Raw genomic sequence first — 14,443 nt, forward strand, 5'->3', positions numbered from 1 at the left:
CTTGCACACAACTTGTATTGGCATAATATCTTGGTTCCTTTTGAAAACTGGCCTGATTCAGCATGGGTTCCAGAGTTATTTTCCCTTAACCCTTTACCACACAGAACAGAAGCCAAAGTAACCTCCTTTACATAACACTGATAAGTGATAATCAATAATCAATAATCGGTATATGGCTGATAAGCGTGACTGTCTTATCTGAACAGAGGTTTTGGCATTATTTTGTGATTACACACACTTATGTTAAAAATATCATTATTTTAATATTTTCTGTAAGTTTGACATTATTTTTGTCAATATAAAGTTTATAGCAATTTAAATTCTCTTTCCGATGATATAAAATTCATTGTAGTTTCTCTTTGAGTTTCAAAGATATAAAATGTTAAAGTAAGGGAAATATATTTTTAGGCGTAAAATTCTGGTTTGGATTACTTTCACATTGAAATTCATATACAATTTCATTTTGATGTTTGAAAGTTTGATTTATAGTTAATAGACTCATCTTCCGAATTGGAATCGATAAGTATTTATATAAAAAAACAACAACCATCAAACTGAATAACACCATAAATAACGGATCGTAAAATTTCTGAAAGTGCAAAAAGATCGCTGACATCGAGACTCGTAACCGACTACAGTATTCTTGTGCCAATTTAAAATATTTTTAGATAATATTATGTAATATTTTGCTGATCAAACGTCGGTACATCACGGATGACTTCCGCTGCAATTTACCTCTAGGGGTGTCATAAAATATTTGGAAGTCGGGGTCCTTCTGTTTTGATTAACACTTCCCGTTATGTAAGGCCATAAATTCCAAGCCATCGTATACACAAATTGTTGTTTAGGGGAAATCCGCATGTATCACGCGTGACCTTCATGACCTAACACATTTAAAAATACTAAGATGTTAAATGGTTGTTATTTTTAGAACGAGGAAAGTCCGGCGAACTGGCCAGTTGCAAGTAGTTTTCACAGTAATTTTCCATGACGTAGCGTTGTGCACATATAGGAAAAAACCCCAGTGTCTTATTTTTGCAAAGTACTCGATAAATTTAAATAGTAACCACATGATATTTTACGCAAATATTGATGACGAAATCCCATATTTTGCGTAAGTAAACATCCGGAATTCTTTTCTTTAGGAAAAGAATGGAAATAAAGCAATTGATTATGAGATACGTGGATAGACGTTCCTGTTCAAATGGCCAATACTCAATAATATACATTTCTATCAGGTAATCGATAGACACGGGTCAATACGTTTCTGTTTGGTAATCGATAGATACGGTGATAACCGTATTGATGTGGGAAAGGGTTAAAGGGCCAAAATTTGCTATTTTCGGCTTGTGGACACAATAGAGACAACATTTTGCAATTGATTTTAATTAAACATGCACACAACTTGTATTGGCATAATATTTTGGTTCCTTTCGAAAACTGGCGAGATCCCATCATGGGTTCTAGAGTTATGGCCCCTTAAAGGGCCAAAATTTGCTATTATACGCCTGTCTCTGAAAGAGCGGGGCGTATTATATGTGAACACCCGTGGCAAGCAGTGGGTGGGCAGCGTCCAAAGCATGTCCACTCTCTTGGTCTAGGTTACTAGGTCAGATAAAAGAAAATGCTTGTGTACACTCAAGAGGCCACATTTTTGGTCCAGTCTTGATGAAAATTGGTCAGAATATTTGTTTCCATGAAATCATGTTGACACTGGTATGGTGTGTTACTCAGGTGAGCGACCTAGGGCCACCTTGGCCCTCTTGTTAAATGGAACCCCTGCGAAATGAAACGTTACTGTTCATGAACAGTGCATGCATATTTCATGAATGGAGTTCATGAACACTTCATGAATTGTTCGTGAAGATAAAATGGCACAAATTCTTTAAACATTCTTAAATTCCGTCTTCATGAACAGTGCATGAAAAGTGAAAGATGACTTCAAGAACTAATGTACATGAACAGTTCATGAACTATTCACTTCATGAATAGTTCTTGATATTTTGTTGAATATGAATAGTTCATGAACTTCATGCTATATGTTTTATTGTGCAATTTTATCTTCACAAACTAGCAGTGAACCATTCATGAACATGATTCTTCATTAGTTCATGAACTACCTGTCATGAGTAGTGCATGAAAGATTCAAGAAAACAACATTATGGTTGTTCCTTTAACCTTTTATCATGGACAATTCAAGAACTCTGTGTGATTCTTTAGTAGTTCATGAACTGTTCATGAACACTTTTTAAGGATGGTTCTTGTCCAAAAATTCATGAACACAAATCAAGAACTGTTGAAGGTTAGTCCATGAACAGTTCTTTAATGGTTTGAAGTGTTCATGATTTCAAGAACTGCATTTTGCAGGGGATACAACCTCATGTTTGTAAGAGAATCACCTTGTTGTTGGGGAATAGTGCTCCATATAGACTTATTCATGTTTTGTTTAATCAATATTCTATTCAGCTTGGGATCAAGTGATTCAAAAAAGGAATTGAAGCAGGTAATGTTTTGAACAAGTTTCATGTGGTGACATTCTAGAATTCTAGACAAAATTTATGTGGAGGAGGCTTTACAGTAGCTCCAGATAATGCTGCCAGAACATTTTCTTGATAGGTGCTACTGAAGGAAATCATTTGTTTTGATTAACTTTGACCTTAACATAATTATTCCTAATTTATTTGCTAATTATGTTGATTACAGAAATCACATGTGTTGGTAACTTCAAAATTTACATAATTATTCCTATAGCTTAAATCTTAATTATGCCTATTAGGGAAATCAGAGTGCTTCTCTTTTATCCCAGCATGGTGTCAGCAAGAACAGATTGCTGTCAGTAATATGCGCAGTACATCTAGAAACGCAACGTTTTTACCCTCGATTTTTTCATACTTTCCTTGTTCATGTATATTTGAATTTTATGTAGTAGTACTGTAAAATTTTGTAGAAACCTGACCATCATCCAAAACCAAAACCAAAAATAAAAAATCAAGTAAGTGCCGTTTTCTTTTGAATTATCAGGTTAAAAAAATATTGACTAGTCCTAGTGTAGCGTTTCAAGATGTACTCAGTATAGCTTGTTTTTTGAATTGTAAGCAATAGTTCAGTTACATGTATAATTTGTCTTCTGGGTATGATTCTGGTCATTTATGGAATTCCAGTTGCAGTTTTTAGCTTACCTGAGCAATAAGTGCTCAAGGTGAGCTATAGTGATTTCCATGTATCTGCCATACATATTGCATCATGTGACATCTGTCATCACCATTATACTGTATACAGTTAACAATTCTTGCCTAATTTTGATGAAATTTGGTCAGAATTTTTCTCTCTGTAACATCCCAAACAAGTTCATAACTTGATCTCACATTTTTGTTTCAATAGTTCGATTTTAAGGTCAGCAGTGTTTTTGTATTTAATAATGGAATGGTTGATTATTTAGATAATGTCATTAAGTACAATAGTGAGTTCTTTCCTAATTAAGGCAAAGTAAATCATACTAATTCCCCTAATTGGTAGGAGAGTATAATATAAATTGAACTCTCAAACATCAGAATCACACTGTCAAACATCAAAATCAAACTCTCATAAGTCAAAATCGAACTCTCAGACGTCAAAATCAAACTCTCAAAAGTCAAAATCAAACTCTCAAACGTCAAAATCAAACTCTCAAATGTCAAAATCAAACTATAATGTCATTTATTTTCATGACCTGATGCCGAATTTTGAACCTTTTTTTTATTTAGGCATTTCAACTAAAAGTACTATAGAAACATTTTGTTAAGTGTGTATATATCCTCACAGGTATCTTTTAAATGTCCACCTGGCTAAACCCACAATTTCAACCAGACTACTTGCTCTGTATGCAGCTCCCAAGAGTCTGTCCATTGTTTTTATGCCCCCGAAGGGAGGCATATAGTTTTTGAACCGTCTGTCGGTCTGTCAGTCTGTCAGTCTGTCGGTGTGTCCGCAATTTTCGTGTCCGGTCCATATCTTTGTCATCGATGGATGGATTTTCAAATAACTTGGCATGAATGTGTACCACAGTAAGACGACGTATCGCGCGAAAGACCCATCCCGGAGCTCAAAGGTCAAGGTCACACTTAGACGTTAAAGGTCATTTTTCATGATGTGCATTCGTGTCCGGTCCATATCTTTGTCATCCATGGATGGATTTTCAAATAACTTGGCATGAATATGTACCACAGTAAGACGACGTGCCGTGCGAAAGACCCAGGTCCGTAGCTCAAAGGTCAAGGTCACACTTAGACGTTAAAGGTCATTTTTCATGATAGTGCATTTGTGTCCGGTCCATATCTTTGTCATCCATCGATGGATTTTCAAATAACTTGGCATGAATGTGTACCACAGTAAGACGACTTGTCGCACGCAAGACCCAGGTCCGTAGCTCAAAGGTCAAGGTCACACTTAGATGTTAAAGGTCATATTTCATGATAGTGCATTGATGGGCGTGTCCGGTCCATATCTTTGTCATTCATGCATGGATTTTAAAATTATTGGGCATGAATGTGTACCACAGTAAGACGACGTGTCGCGCGCAAGACCCAGGTCCATAGGTCAAAGGTCCTAAACTCTAACATCGGCCATAACTATTCATTCAAAGTGCCATCAGGGGCATGTGTCATCCTATGGAGACAGCTCTTGTTATTATTGTTTTCAAATGAGTTTATCCCTATGATTTAGCTAAAGAAACCACATTTTTTCTTCCATTCAGACAGCTAATATGGCCTGTAATGGAGAAGATAAGCAATTATTTTGTGGTGAAAGATGCAATTTCCAGGGAAATTGACCACAATTATAGTCCAGATATTTCTGAATTAGCTTCTTGTTTGTTGATGATAGGGTCTCAGCCATTCCTGATGATACAGCTTAGAAATACAATTAGCTGTTGCACTAGACCTTTTCTTTTCAAATAAAATACTTACCAGAAAATTGGTTATTTTTTCCTATCCAGATAGCTAAGTATGTTTAATATGTGAAGTGTTTTGCTAGAAGTTTTCTTTGTCTCATTGGAGGAAGTTGCTAGTTAAATGCAAAGAATATGCTAGTGACTGGGCCTCACCCAATGGCAGTACGGTGTAATCAAATAAAAATCTTTTTTTTCTTTGGAAATCCTACTTTTACCCCAGGGAAACTTGGTCAGGAGAGCTTTGTCCCATTCAGGGTATTCTGCCATGTGTGTAGCTATCAGTATGCCAGTATAGCAGTATGTCCGCCTCTATGTTTTAACTTCCTTAAAATGACTCTGTGTAAAAAAAAAGATGTATCCATTAAACTTGAATGAGCATGTAGTTATATTGGAGTCAGGCACTTCATACCATTGGTCTGACCATCCATCCATCATATCGATATAACTAGTATCAGTTAAACTAAACTTATCAAGAGGCCATCAGCTTAGCTTAATTAAGGAAGAGTGCAGATATACGGATTGCGGGGTCTTGAGTTCTATCTCCGGCTAGGCGTATGTTCCCTGTGAAGATTTGATAAAAGACAATATGTCTGAAATCATTTGTCCTCCACTTCTGATTCCTTAAGGAAATTGGCAGTTACTTGCGGAGAACAGGTTTGTACTGATACGGAATCCAGGAACACTGGTTAGGTTAACTGCCCACTGTTACATAATTGAAATACTGTTGAAAAACGACTTTAAACCCAAAACAAATAAACTCATCAAGACTATGACAATGGTTTTCAGAACATACAACTCAGACCATTAGATCCAAGGTCAAGGTCACACTTAGAGGTCAAAGTTCAAATAGCTTAACTTGTGTCTGCTCCATATTGTACTGCTTGGAAGATTTTCATAAAACTAACATCAGTTCTCTGTCTCACCAATACCATTCACAGCACAAAATCAAGGTCACAAGGTCAAAGGTCAGACTTGAAGGTCAAAAGTCATAATCACAACATTTTACTTTTCCTGGTATCAAAGTGGCATCTGGGGATATGAATTGACTTTAGTGATAGCTCTAGTTTATTTTCAGAGTACAAAGTCATCTGTTGTCAACAGTGTTACTGTTGTATTTAGTGTCTGCTAGTTTTACTTAGTTTTTCTGTGTTTTTATATGTATATGTCTACTGTTGGCACAAACATACATATGCTTATATGAGGTTTTGTTTTTGGAGACTGTGTTCTGGTAATGTGGCTTCTCCTACTTGTAATGTCAAGAAGTTTTCCTTAGCAAGATCTTTGACACGTTTAAAACTAGTTCATCAAAATAAGGTCACTAGGTCAAATAATAAAACTGTTGATCTTCATAAAACTTTGTCAAAGTGTTTGTTGTGGAGTGCCTGCTTTATGATTTTGGTTCACTCCCTGGCCTGCATATTGCTAAATACGCGAAAATTCCTTGTTTGGCACTCAGCATTAATAGGTAAGTTGTAGGACTAGTCAGCATGTAGCATGTCTACAATGTGATGTTCCAGTGAGGCAGCACTCTAAGGTTGAGCATCACACTCACTGCTGCAAGTATGTAGACACCATGGTTTATATGACTGAAAAATTGTTGAAAATGATATTAAACCTGAACACGCATACTAAAAATTCAAATAATAGAATGGCCTTATTGACACATTTTCTTGATCATCATAAATCTTTGTTAGAATGTTGTCTCAACAAAATCTGTATCAAGTTTGAAACTGGGTTAACTGAGTTAAAGAAAACAGGGTCATTGGGTCATTGGGTCAGTAGGTCAAATCATAGAAAAAAACTTATTAAGGGTCAAGAGGCAACATGTACTTTGTGAGTATGTTTGTCTTTGTGATAATCTGGCTCAGTTGTGAAAAAGGGTTATGTAAGATAAACTGGTTTATCTAAATTCTAAAATTAGGCCACAAAGTAAAATCATAGAAAAAACTTTTTAAAGCTAGAGGCCATATTTACTACCTGGTCTTCATAATGTTTGTTTCTTTTGGATTATCCCAGGGGGAGAAACTAGGACACTAGGTCAAATTGTTAAAAACTAAACTTCAGTAAGTCACTTTTTCTTCTTGATTTTCATGAGACCTGGTCAAACTTGTTTGTCTATATAAAATCTAGGATAATTTATAACTGAGTCATCTTATGTCTAAAATTAGCTCAGTAGGTTAATTCTTTAGAATTTTTTTTTTCACATTCTAGAAACCACATTTTGTACCCAGTTTTCATAAACTTTTGCCACTTTGTCTTTACTCATGAAATCTAGGTTAAGTTAAAAACTGGATCAGTTTGGATGAAAAACAAGACGGTTGAAGACCAGTAGGTCAGTTCATTAAAACATCTTGTTTACATACAAGTGGACACTTCTTAAACCTAATCTGTATGAAATTTTGTCAGGATATATGTCCTTACAACATCTAGCTGAAGTTTGAAACTTTGTCAACTAGGATTAGAAACTAGATCACTAAGTCAAATCATGGACAGGTTTGATTAATGTTCTTGATTTAAATGAATAATGGTAAAAATGTTAATTAAATCTAGGTTAAACTGGATACTAGGTTAGCTGGGGTAAGAACTATGTCAGGTGGGCAATACAAGGCTTTATTGGCCTTCTTGTTTCATGCATATAGAGCTATGCCAGAAGTTTACATAAGACGTTGCGTACGTTGTTGGCGAACATCGGGTATTTGTAAGATTATTACACTTCAATGTTTCATGAAATACGTTTCAGAAATACGGTTGTTTATATTCTTATATCACAAGAAAGGCAAAACAATCGCCCTGTTAGTAAATGTGATCGCATTTACGTTTAATAATTAGTAAAATTTGTAGAATATTAGAAAACAACACGAAAACATCATGTAAGATATAACAAAATTTACCAATGCACATTATTTAATGGCTTGATAAATTCATAACATTATTTTTTTCCGTCAAATAAGAAGACTCGGTGACGTGACATTAACTACATTTGACATCATTTCAGTAATTTGCTGTTCAATACTTACTGTAACAAATCGGAAGCGAAAGACAGTTCCAGCTGAAAACGTAAGATTTTATGTCTTTCCTCTACTGGACTTTGTATTTTCTTTAACTATTGTATGCTTTCTATAATATCTATTTTGACAAAAAGTATATACATTCTACTTTTGAATTAGTCAGTTTTTGTCCTATTTTGACTTTGATAATGGCATTTAATATATGTATACTTTAATCTAGCTGCGATGTCACACATGTCAAAAAAATGCAAAAAATAAAACGAAGAAGTTGTTATGTACGGAAATATTCAAAGAAATATATATTTGCTAGCAAAACTGTGACTACAGTCTGAAAGTACATACAATTGTCTGCAAATTGATGTGCATAAGTCTTACGTTGAATATAAATTAAATTTATCACATGAAAATAGCAAAATCTAGCTGAAATGTCACAGTCGACATTACGTTTGAAAACTAAATAACGTATATGTATTACAATTGTATCCGAACATTGCAATATAATTCACTGTCTGATAAATAATTTGATTGAAAAAGCATCATTATGTACATAATATCAAATATTTCTTTAGATATCGGAACAACATGATTTATGAAGACTGTAGCCCAAACACCCCAAGTAATCCCTGTAACGTCAAAAAGTTAAAAACGACATAACGTCAGTTACACTCATGTATGCCAACAATGGGCGTAACGTCATAAGAGGTCAGTCCTACGGAATCCTGTTCGTGCCACTTAAATGTCGCCTCGCCAACACGCGACAACGCGATAATTATCGCGTTGTCGCCCTGTCCAAAAACATATGTACATGCAACATTTAACTGTCCTCGCAAGGTTAAGAGGGCGATAATTATCATCTTAATTGTTGCATGTCTTTCTTAATTCTTGCGTCGTGAAATTGAAATCCAATAGACATAGTTGCGAGAATTAGTAAAACCTCGCATTGTCACCCAGTGTAGGGGATAATTTCTCACTACATCACCATGGTATTGATAAATAGTACCCAGGAAGAATTACATCTATCAATTTGTCCAGAAATTTAGTCCCAAGCAACAGTGCGACAATGCGAGGTTTTACTAATTCTCGCAACTATCTTGCATGTACATCTTAAATCTTGCATGTACATATGTTTTCAGACAAGGCGACAACGCAATAATTATCGCGTTGTCGCGTGTTGGTGAGGCGACAATTTAAGTGGCACGAACAGGATTCCGACAGTCCATATAAAAACTAGGTCACTAGGTCAGAAGAAGCAAATTTGTTCTGTACCTACAACAGGAGTCGGCGCTTCTAATGAAAGTTATCATTATCAGTGCAAACTCCTGTCATTTATTATCTTTCTTGTATTGATGTCTAGGTTTGGAGATTCTGAAAGATTTAAACAACAGTCAGTAATGGTACAAAAAGCATCAGATTGAAATGCAGCAAGAGTCTGTGTCACCTTTTCTAATACGCTATCATACAGAAAACTAGGTCACTAGTTCAGATTCGGTAGCTGTTTTTTTGTTGTTTTTTTTGGTAATCAGTAAATGTTGAATCTGCCTCAGAATTTAGAGCCAGTAGTTGGTGTTTTATAAGATAGAGAATTGTTCTTGTAACTTAATTTTGCTTGCATTGAGCGTCAGGATCCTCAAGGTATTACGTAGTCTTAATTCCACAACAGACTTAAATTCTCTAAAAACTTGTGTGTTTCTTTGATTAGAAGTAGGTTCTTCCACAGACAAGATTAGCAAAAAGCACTTAAAGCTCATTATGGAGACTTAGTGTAAGATTATAATTGTGTTAAAATTTGATAACAGTAAATTTAGTACCTAAAAATAATTTAAATGCCATTTTATTTTCGGTTTCCATGGAAACAGCCTCCAAAGTTTTTGTGATTTTTTAATGCACTAAATTTTGTTACTGTGCGGAGCAATAATTATTGTCCTCACATTGAATTGTTTAAGAGGAGAAGCTGCATTTTCCTTTAAATATGGTATAAAGTGGATATTTTTGTTGGGAGTATTGTAATTTTTTTTTTTTGAAATATTAATCATTTCGCAATAAACCTCTGAGTGGTGAGATGTAGTCAGAAGATTATCAGATAGATTTCTCTTAGTTTTATTACATAAAAGAAGCAAAATTTTAATGATTAATTTAAATGATAATTTATTATGACTTAAATTTATGTGAATCACATCATTCTGTCAAAATATCTGGAACAGTTCATATTTTCATCTGAATAGTTCATATTTTCATTTGAACAATTCATATTTTCATCGGAATAGTTTATATTTTCATCAGAATAGTTCATATTTTCATCTTTTTACCCAAATAGTTCATATTTTCATCTTTTCATCCGAATAGTTCATATTTTCATCCAAGCAGTTCATATTTTCATCCGAACAGTTCATATTTTCATCTAATATTTAATATTTTTGATGTTGGAGTTGCATCACATGCTGCTAGATCTTCGAGAATAATGAGAAAATGTCACTTTCTTCATTGATATTTCCAGGTAGAATTTCTTTTTTCGTCCAAAATACCACCGGCATAAAAGGATATATTTCAGAGTTCGTCGAAAATAAGGACTTATAATGCAGTAAAGAACGAAGTTCACAGAGAAGTTCACACACTGCATGAAATTGAGTATGACTTCAATTGTTTTGTATGTGGCATCATTTGCCCTATGCATGATTTGCCCAGCATGCATTACAACTTCTGATGGTGCCACAAGAATTAAAAACATCACAACGATAACAACAAGTGTAATTGTCAAAGTTTGACCCGCGTCGCTTTGACCTTGATGTTCATCTCTTCGGAATTTCTGCCGAAACTTGTAAGAATTGTGGATTTTCCTACACAGGCAGATGTTGAAACCTATTAACAATATTAATGGTGCAAAATTTCCAATTATCGCCCACAAAATTCGATAAATGCTGTCAAACATTTCACTATGTGCCAACATGACGCGAGTTGGCTGGAAGAAAAATTCAGTTCCGTTATTGCACTTGATAACTTTGAGATCATATCTCCAAAAAACTGGAATGTTAAATAATACAGATACTATGTAAACAATCACAATAATTTTTTTGGTCTTTTTTATGGTTAAAAAGAAGGTCTGTTTGAAAGGATGGCAGATCGCCAGATAGCGTTCAACAGACATGGTCACTGTCAGCCATGTGCTGGTTAGGATGAATATATTGATAATTCCCGTACAGTACATTCTGTAGTAAAACAAAAAACCTTTGTTTGCGAACATATCGTCACTTGGTAAAAATGATGTCGGAAAAGCAAATAAACAGAAGCAAAAATCTGAAAGAGCCAGGGCGATTAAACACATGTTTGCGGCACGTTCCAAGCTTTTGAAAGACTTTGTAAGTTTTCTTCGTGTGAGAATGGCGAGATTCATCACGTTTCCCACAATTCCAAATATACATACAACAGGAAGTACATATCCATAAATAATCCGACTGGTTTCAGCAAGTAGTTTACGGTTCCCGGTCATTATTGTTGTGTTGTCAGTGACCAGACATTCCATGACTGTCCCTGAAAGTAACGAAAACAAATAAAAAAAAATATTCCAACAAATTCTCAATTTAGTAGAAATACAAAATCAGTCTTATTAAACCAATCCTTTCTTAACTACATTAAGATGCGTGACTTTGAAAACCTAAAAGAGCATTTGCTGCAGTCTTAATAGAAGATTGCAGCTTCTTAACTGTATTGAAGAATTAGTAACAAGCTCATTCTTGTTTTACCAATTACCGTTTCGTTGAAATTTCTTAGACCTTTGAGAAACAGCTTCAGATATATACATAATTCTCTTTAATATGATAGTTATCGACAAATATATCTTATGATGCTAAAATCAAATCCTTAATTGTCTGATCAGCCTCAGTTATGTCAGTTATAAGACATGTAATGATGATAGGGAACATGGTTTATTGTCAAAAGAAGCTCATTAGCAACCATTTTTGGTTTAAATAGCAGAAATTTTCATGACTTGGAGTTGATGCATTTCCCTTTAAACGATGTTTTAAAGTACTAGACTCCTAATGATGTTCGACAATTCCCATTCGTTTATGTATTCTCCATATTCCATTTTTGTATTCTCCTTTTATAATGAAAAGAAATTTTGTATTTTGGCCGAAGATTCCAAAATCGCATATGGAGGATACATTATTGCACGATTGTCACTAACCTTCAGCTTGCTCGCGGCAAGTGATTATAATGCTTTTGTGACTAGTGCGCAGGCTGATCTTAGTACACTGTTCCCTATTCAGTCAGTAAAATTTCTCTGAACACCCCTTTGAATTATAAATGGTACTGCCCAAATTGGATGATAGACCAATCCATGTTAGAAAAGGTTAACCTTTAGCTTGCTGCCGGCAAGTGATTCTGCCTTTGCGACCACTGCAGACCAAATTCAGCCTGCATGTCCGTGGCAGCTGATCATGGTCTGCACTGTTCGCTATTCAGTCAGTAAATTTTCAGTGAACACCCCTTCAAATAATAAATGGTACTGCCGAAATTGAATGATGGACCAGTCTATTTTAGAAATTTAGCAGAGTAAAGGTTTTAACGATTATTTAATTATCTTAATGTCAACAGTATAAAATAGTATTGTCGTAAGTATTGACCTAGCGCTCATGAATATTCCGTGTGTTTCCGTAAATTAAGTTTCAGATTCCGAACTTAAATAACAATACTGTATAACTATTGTAAACCAATAAAATGATATCTTTATGTTACGTATGCACATTAAGCTGTGCAGAGAAAGCGTTCAGGTACAAATCTCGGGGTTGTGGGATTGAGTTACTTCATAATTATTCCTTCTCTTGAGAAGGAATATTATAGTTCAATAAGTCACACTTGACTGAGCTACTGATACCGAAAGCTGTTGTCATTACAAGCTGGCCACTAAAACTCTGTGACCTTAGAAATAACCTCTGACGTTAGACTATTCTTTCCTAATTGAGGGGGCTGTCTGACCGAATGCGTTCCGTGGATTACATATTACTAAACCCGAGGATGTTATTTCCTCCATTCTTGAGGAACATAACATACATTCAGTCGACCAGATAGACACATATCAGCAAATTTAAATGTAAACAACAAAGTATTATCGTTACCTTGAAATGCATAGTTAATATATGAAACAAACCCCATTGCGACCCTCTAAGTATGCGCAACAAATTCACGCATCGAATCGTAATTGATTAACCGGGTCAATGTCTTATTGCCGTATTTACTCTACTGAAAGTGGTAACAGATTTAATTTGTTGTTGGATTTAACAATTTATGTTAAATAACTAGCGTAAATACTTACTTGAAATTTTTTGGCAGTATAAAACAGACAGTGCAACCAAAATTTTACAAGATTATAATTTTATATTTATATAGATATGCCCTAGAAGGAACTTTTGCTATGCTTTAACTTGTAATATAAACTTAACAGACGGGAGACTTGTCACTCTTGTCATGATTTATCGTTCATTTATTGAAAGAAATACTCTACTATTCAATATTCCTCTATGTACATGTCAGTAAACTGTTTTATAAAATGTCGACTTAAGTCTTCAGGGCTGGACAAGTGTTCGGTCAATCAACGGACTTTTCAAGGAATTGGTGTCAGTTCACGAGAAAAATCAGATGTTTCATAAAAAAATTTAGAATAAAAGTAATATTGACATTAAAGTAAAAAATATGGTTTGAACTGAATTCGAACCCATGGTAACGTGCAATGGAAGTTGGAGAGCTTACCACCACACCACCATGCCATTAGTTAACTATATCGGTTATTTGAATAAATTGAGATATTTTACGGATACAAATATTGCGCAAAATAACGAAAATATTGGCGGAGATTAATGAGTGCCAGGTCAATACTTATGGACAATATTCAACTTACTCTATCCTGTATATTCTTCTTTCCAATTTTTACTTTGATTTTGTTTTGTAACCTTTACCCTGCTAAATTTCTTTGCACCAAGTAACTATATTAATTACTTACATATTAAAGTCAATGAATTTCGTTTAATATATAGCATCATTGTTTTATTGGATATTTAACAGAAATCCTTGATATCTTAAAGTTCACACAAGCTTTTAGGGTGTACAAAATGTAGAGCAGTATACATAATATACTTTTTTGAAAGCATCTCGCATAATTATTAATTTTGTTGACACGCGTTTCCGCATCCATAACAGTGCTATCTTTTTATGCCCCGAAGGGAGGCATATTAGTTTTCAACTGTCCGTCCGTTCGTTCGTTCGTTAGTTAGTTAGTTTGTCACAACGTTAACTTTTTGCATGAAGGCACTTTACTCGCGAACCACTGCACTCAGGACCTTCAAACTACACATGCTGGTAGTACTTATTGAGTATACCACCCCTACTGACTTTGGGGTCACCTGGTCAAAGGTCAAGGTCACAGGGGCCAACGTTAACTTTTTGCATGAAGGCACTTTACTCGCGAACCATTGCACCCAGGACCTTCAAACTTCACGTGCTGATAGTACTTATTGAG

General features: G+C 34.9%; 2 protein-coding genes across 3 annotated transcripts in view; one reads left to right on the plus strand and one right to left on the minus strand.

Annotated features, from left to right (window-relative positions):
* LOC123549763 (alpha-1-macroglobulin-like) overlaps nucleotides 1–14,443 on the plus strand; it is a 644,650-nt gene that overhangs the window by 329,643 nt on the left and 300,564 nt on the right. The gene's annotated exons all lie outside the window — the stretch shown is intronic.
* LOC123549767 (FMRFamide receptor-like) overlaps nucleotides 9,576–14,443 on the minus strand; it is a 71,674-nt gene continuing 66,806 nt past the window's right edge. For both annotated transcript variants that reach the window (XM_045338115.2, XM_045338117.2), the window contains exon 2: nucleotides 9,576–11,460. In XM_045338115.2, the coding sequence (XP_045194050.1) occupies nucleotides 10,367–11,460 (1,094 nt within the window). In that variant the 3' untranslated portion in view covers nucleotides 9,576–10,366. The remainder of the gene's footprint in view (nucleotides 11,461–14,443) is intronic.

Source organism: Mercenaria mercenaria, chromosome 6 (genome assembly GCF_021730395.1).
Source record: "Mercenaria mercenaria strain notata chromosome 6, MADL_Memer_1, whole genome shotgun sequence".
Classification (NCBI taxonomy): domain Eukaryota; kingdom Metazoa; phylum Mollusca; class Bivalvia; order Venerida; family Veneridae; genus Mercenaria; species Mercenaria mercenaria.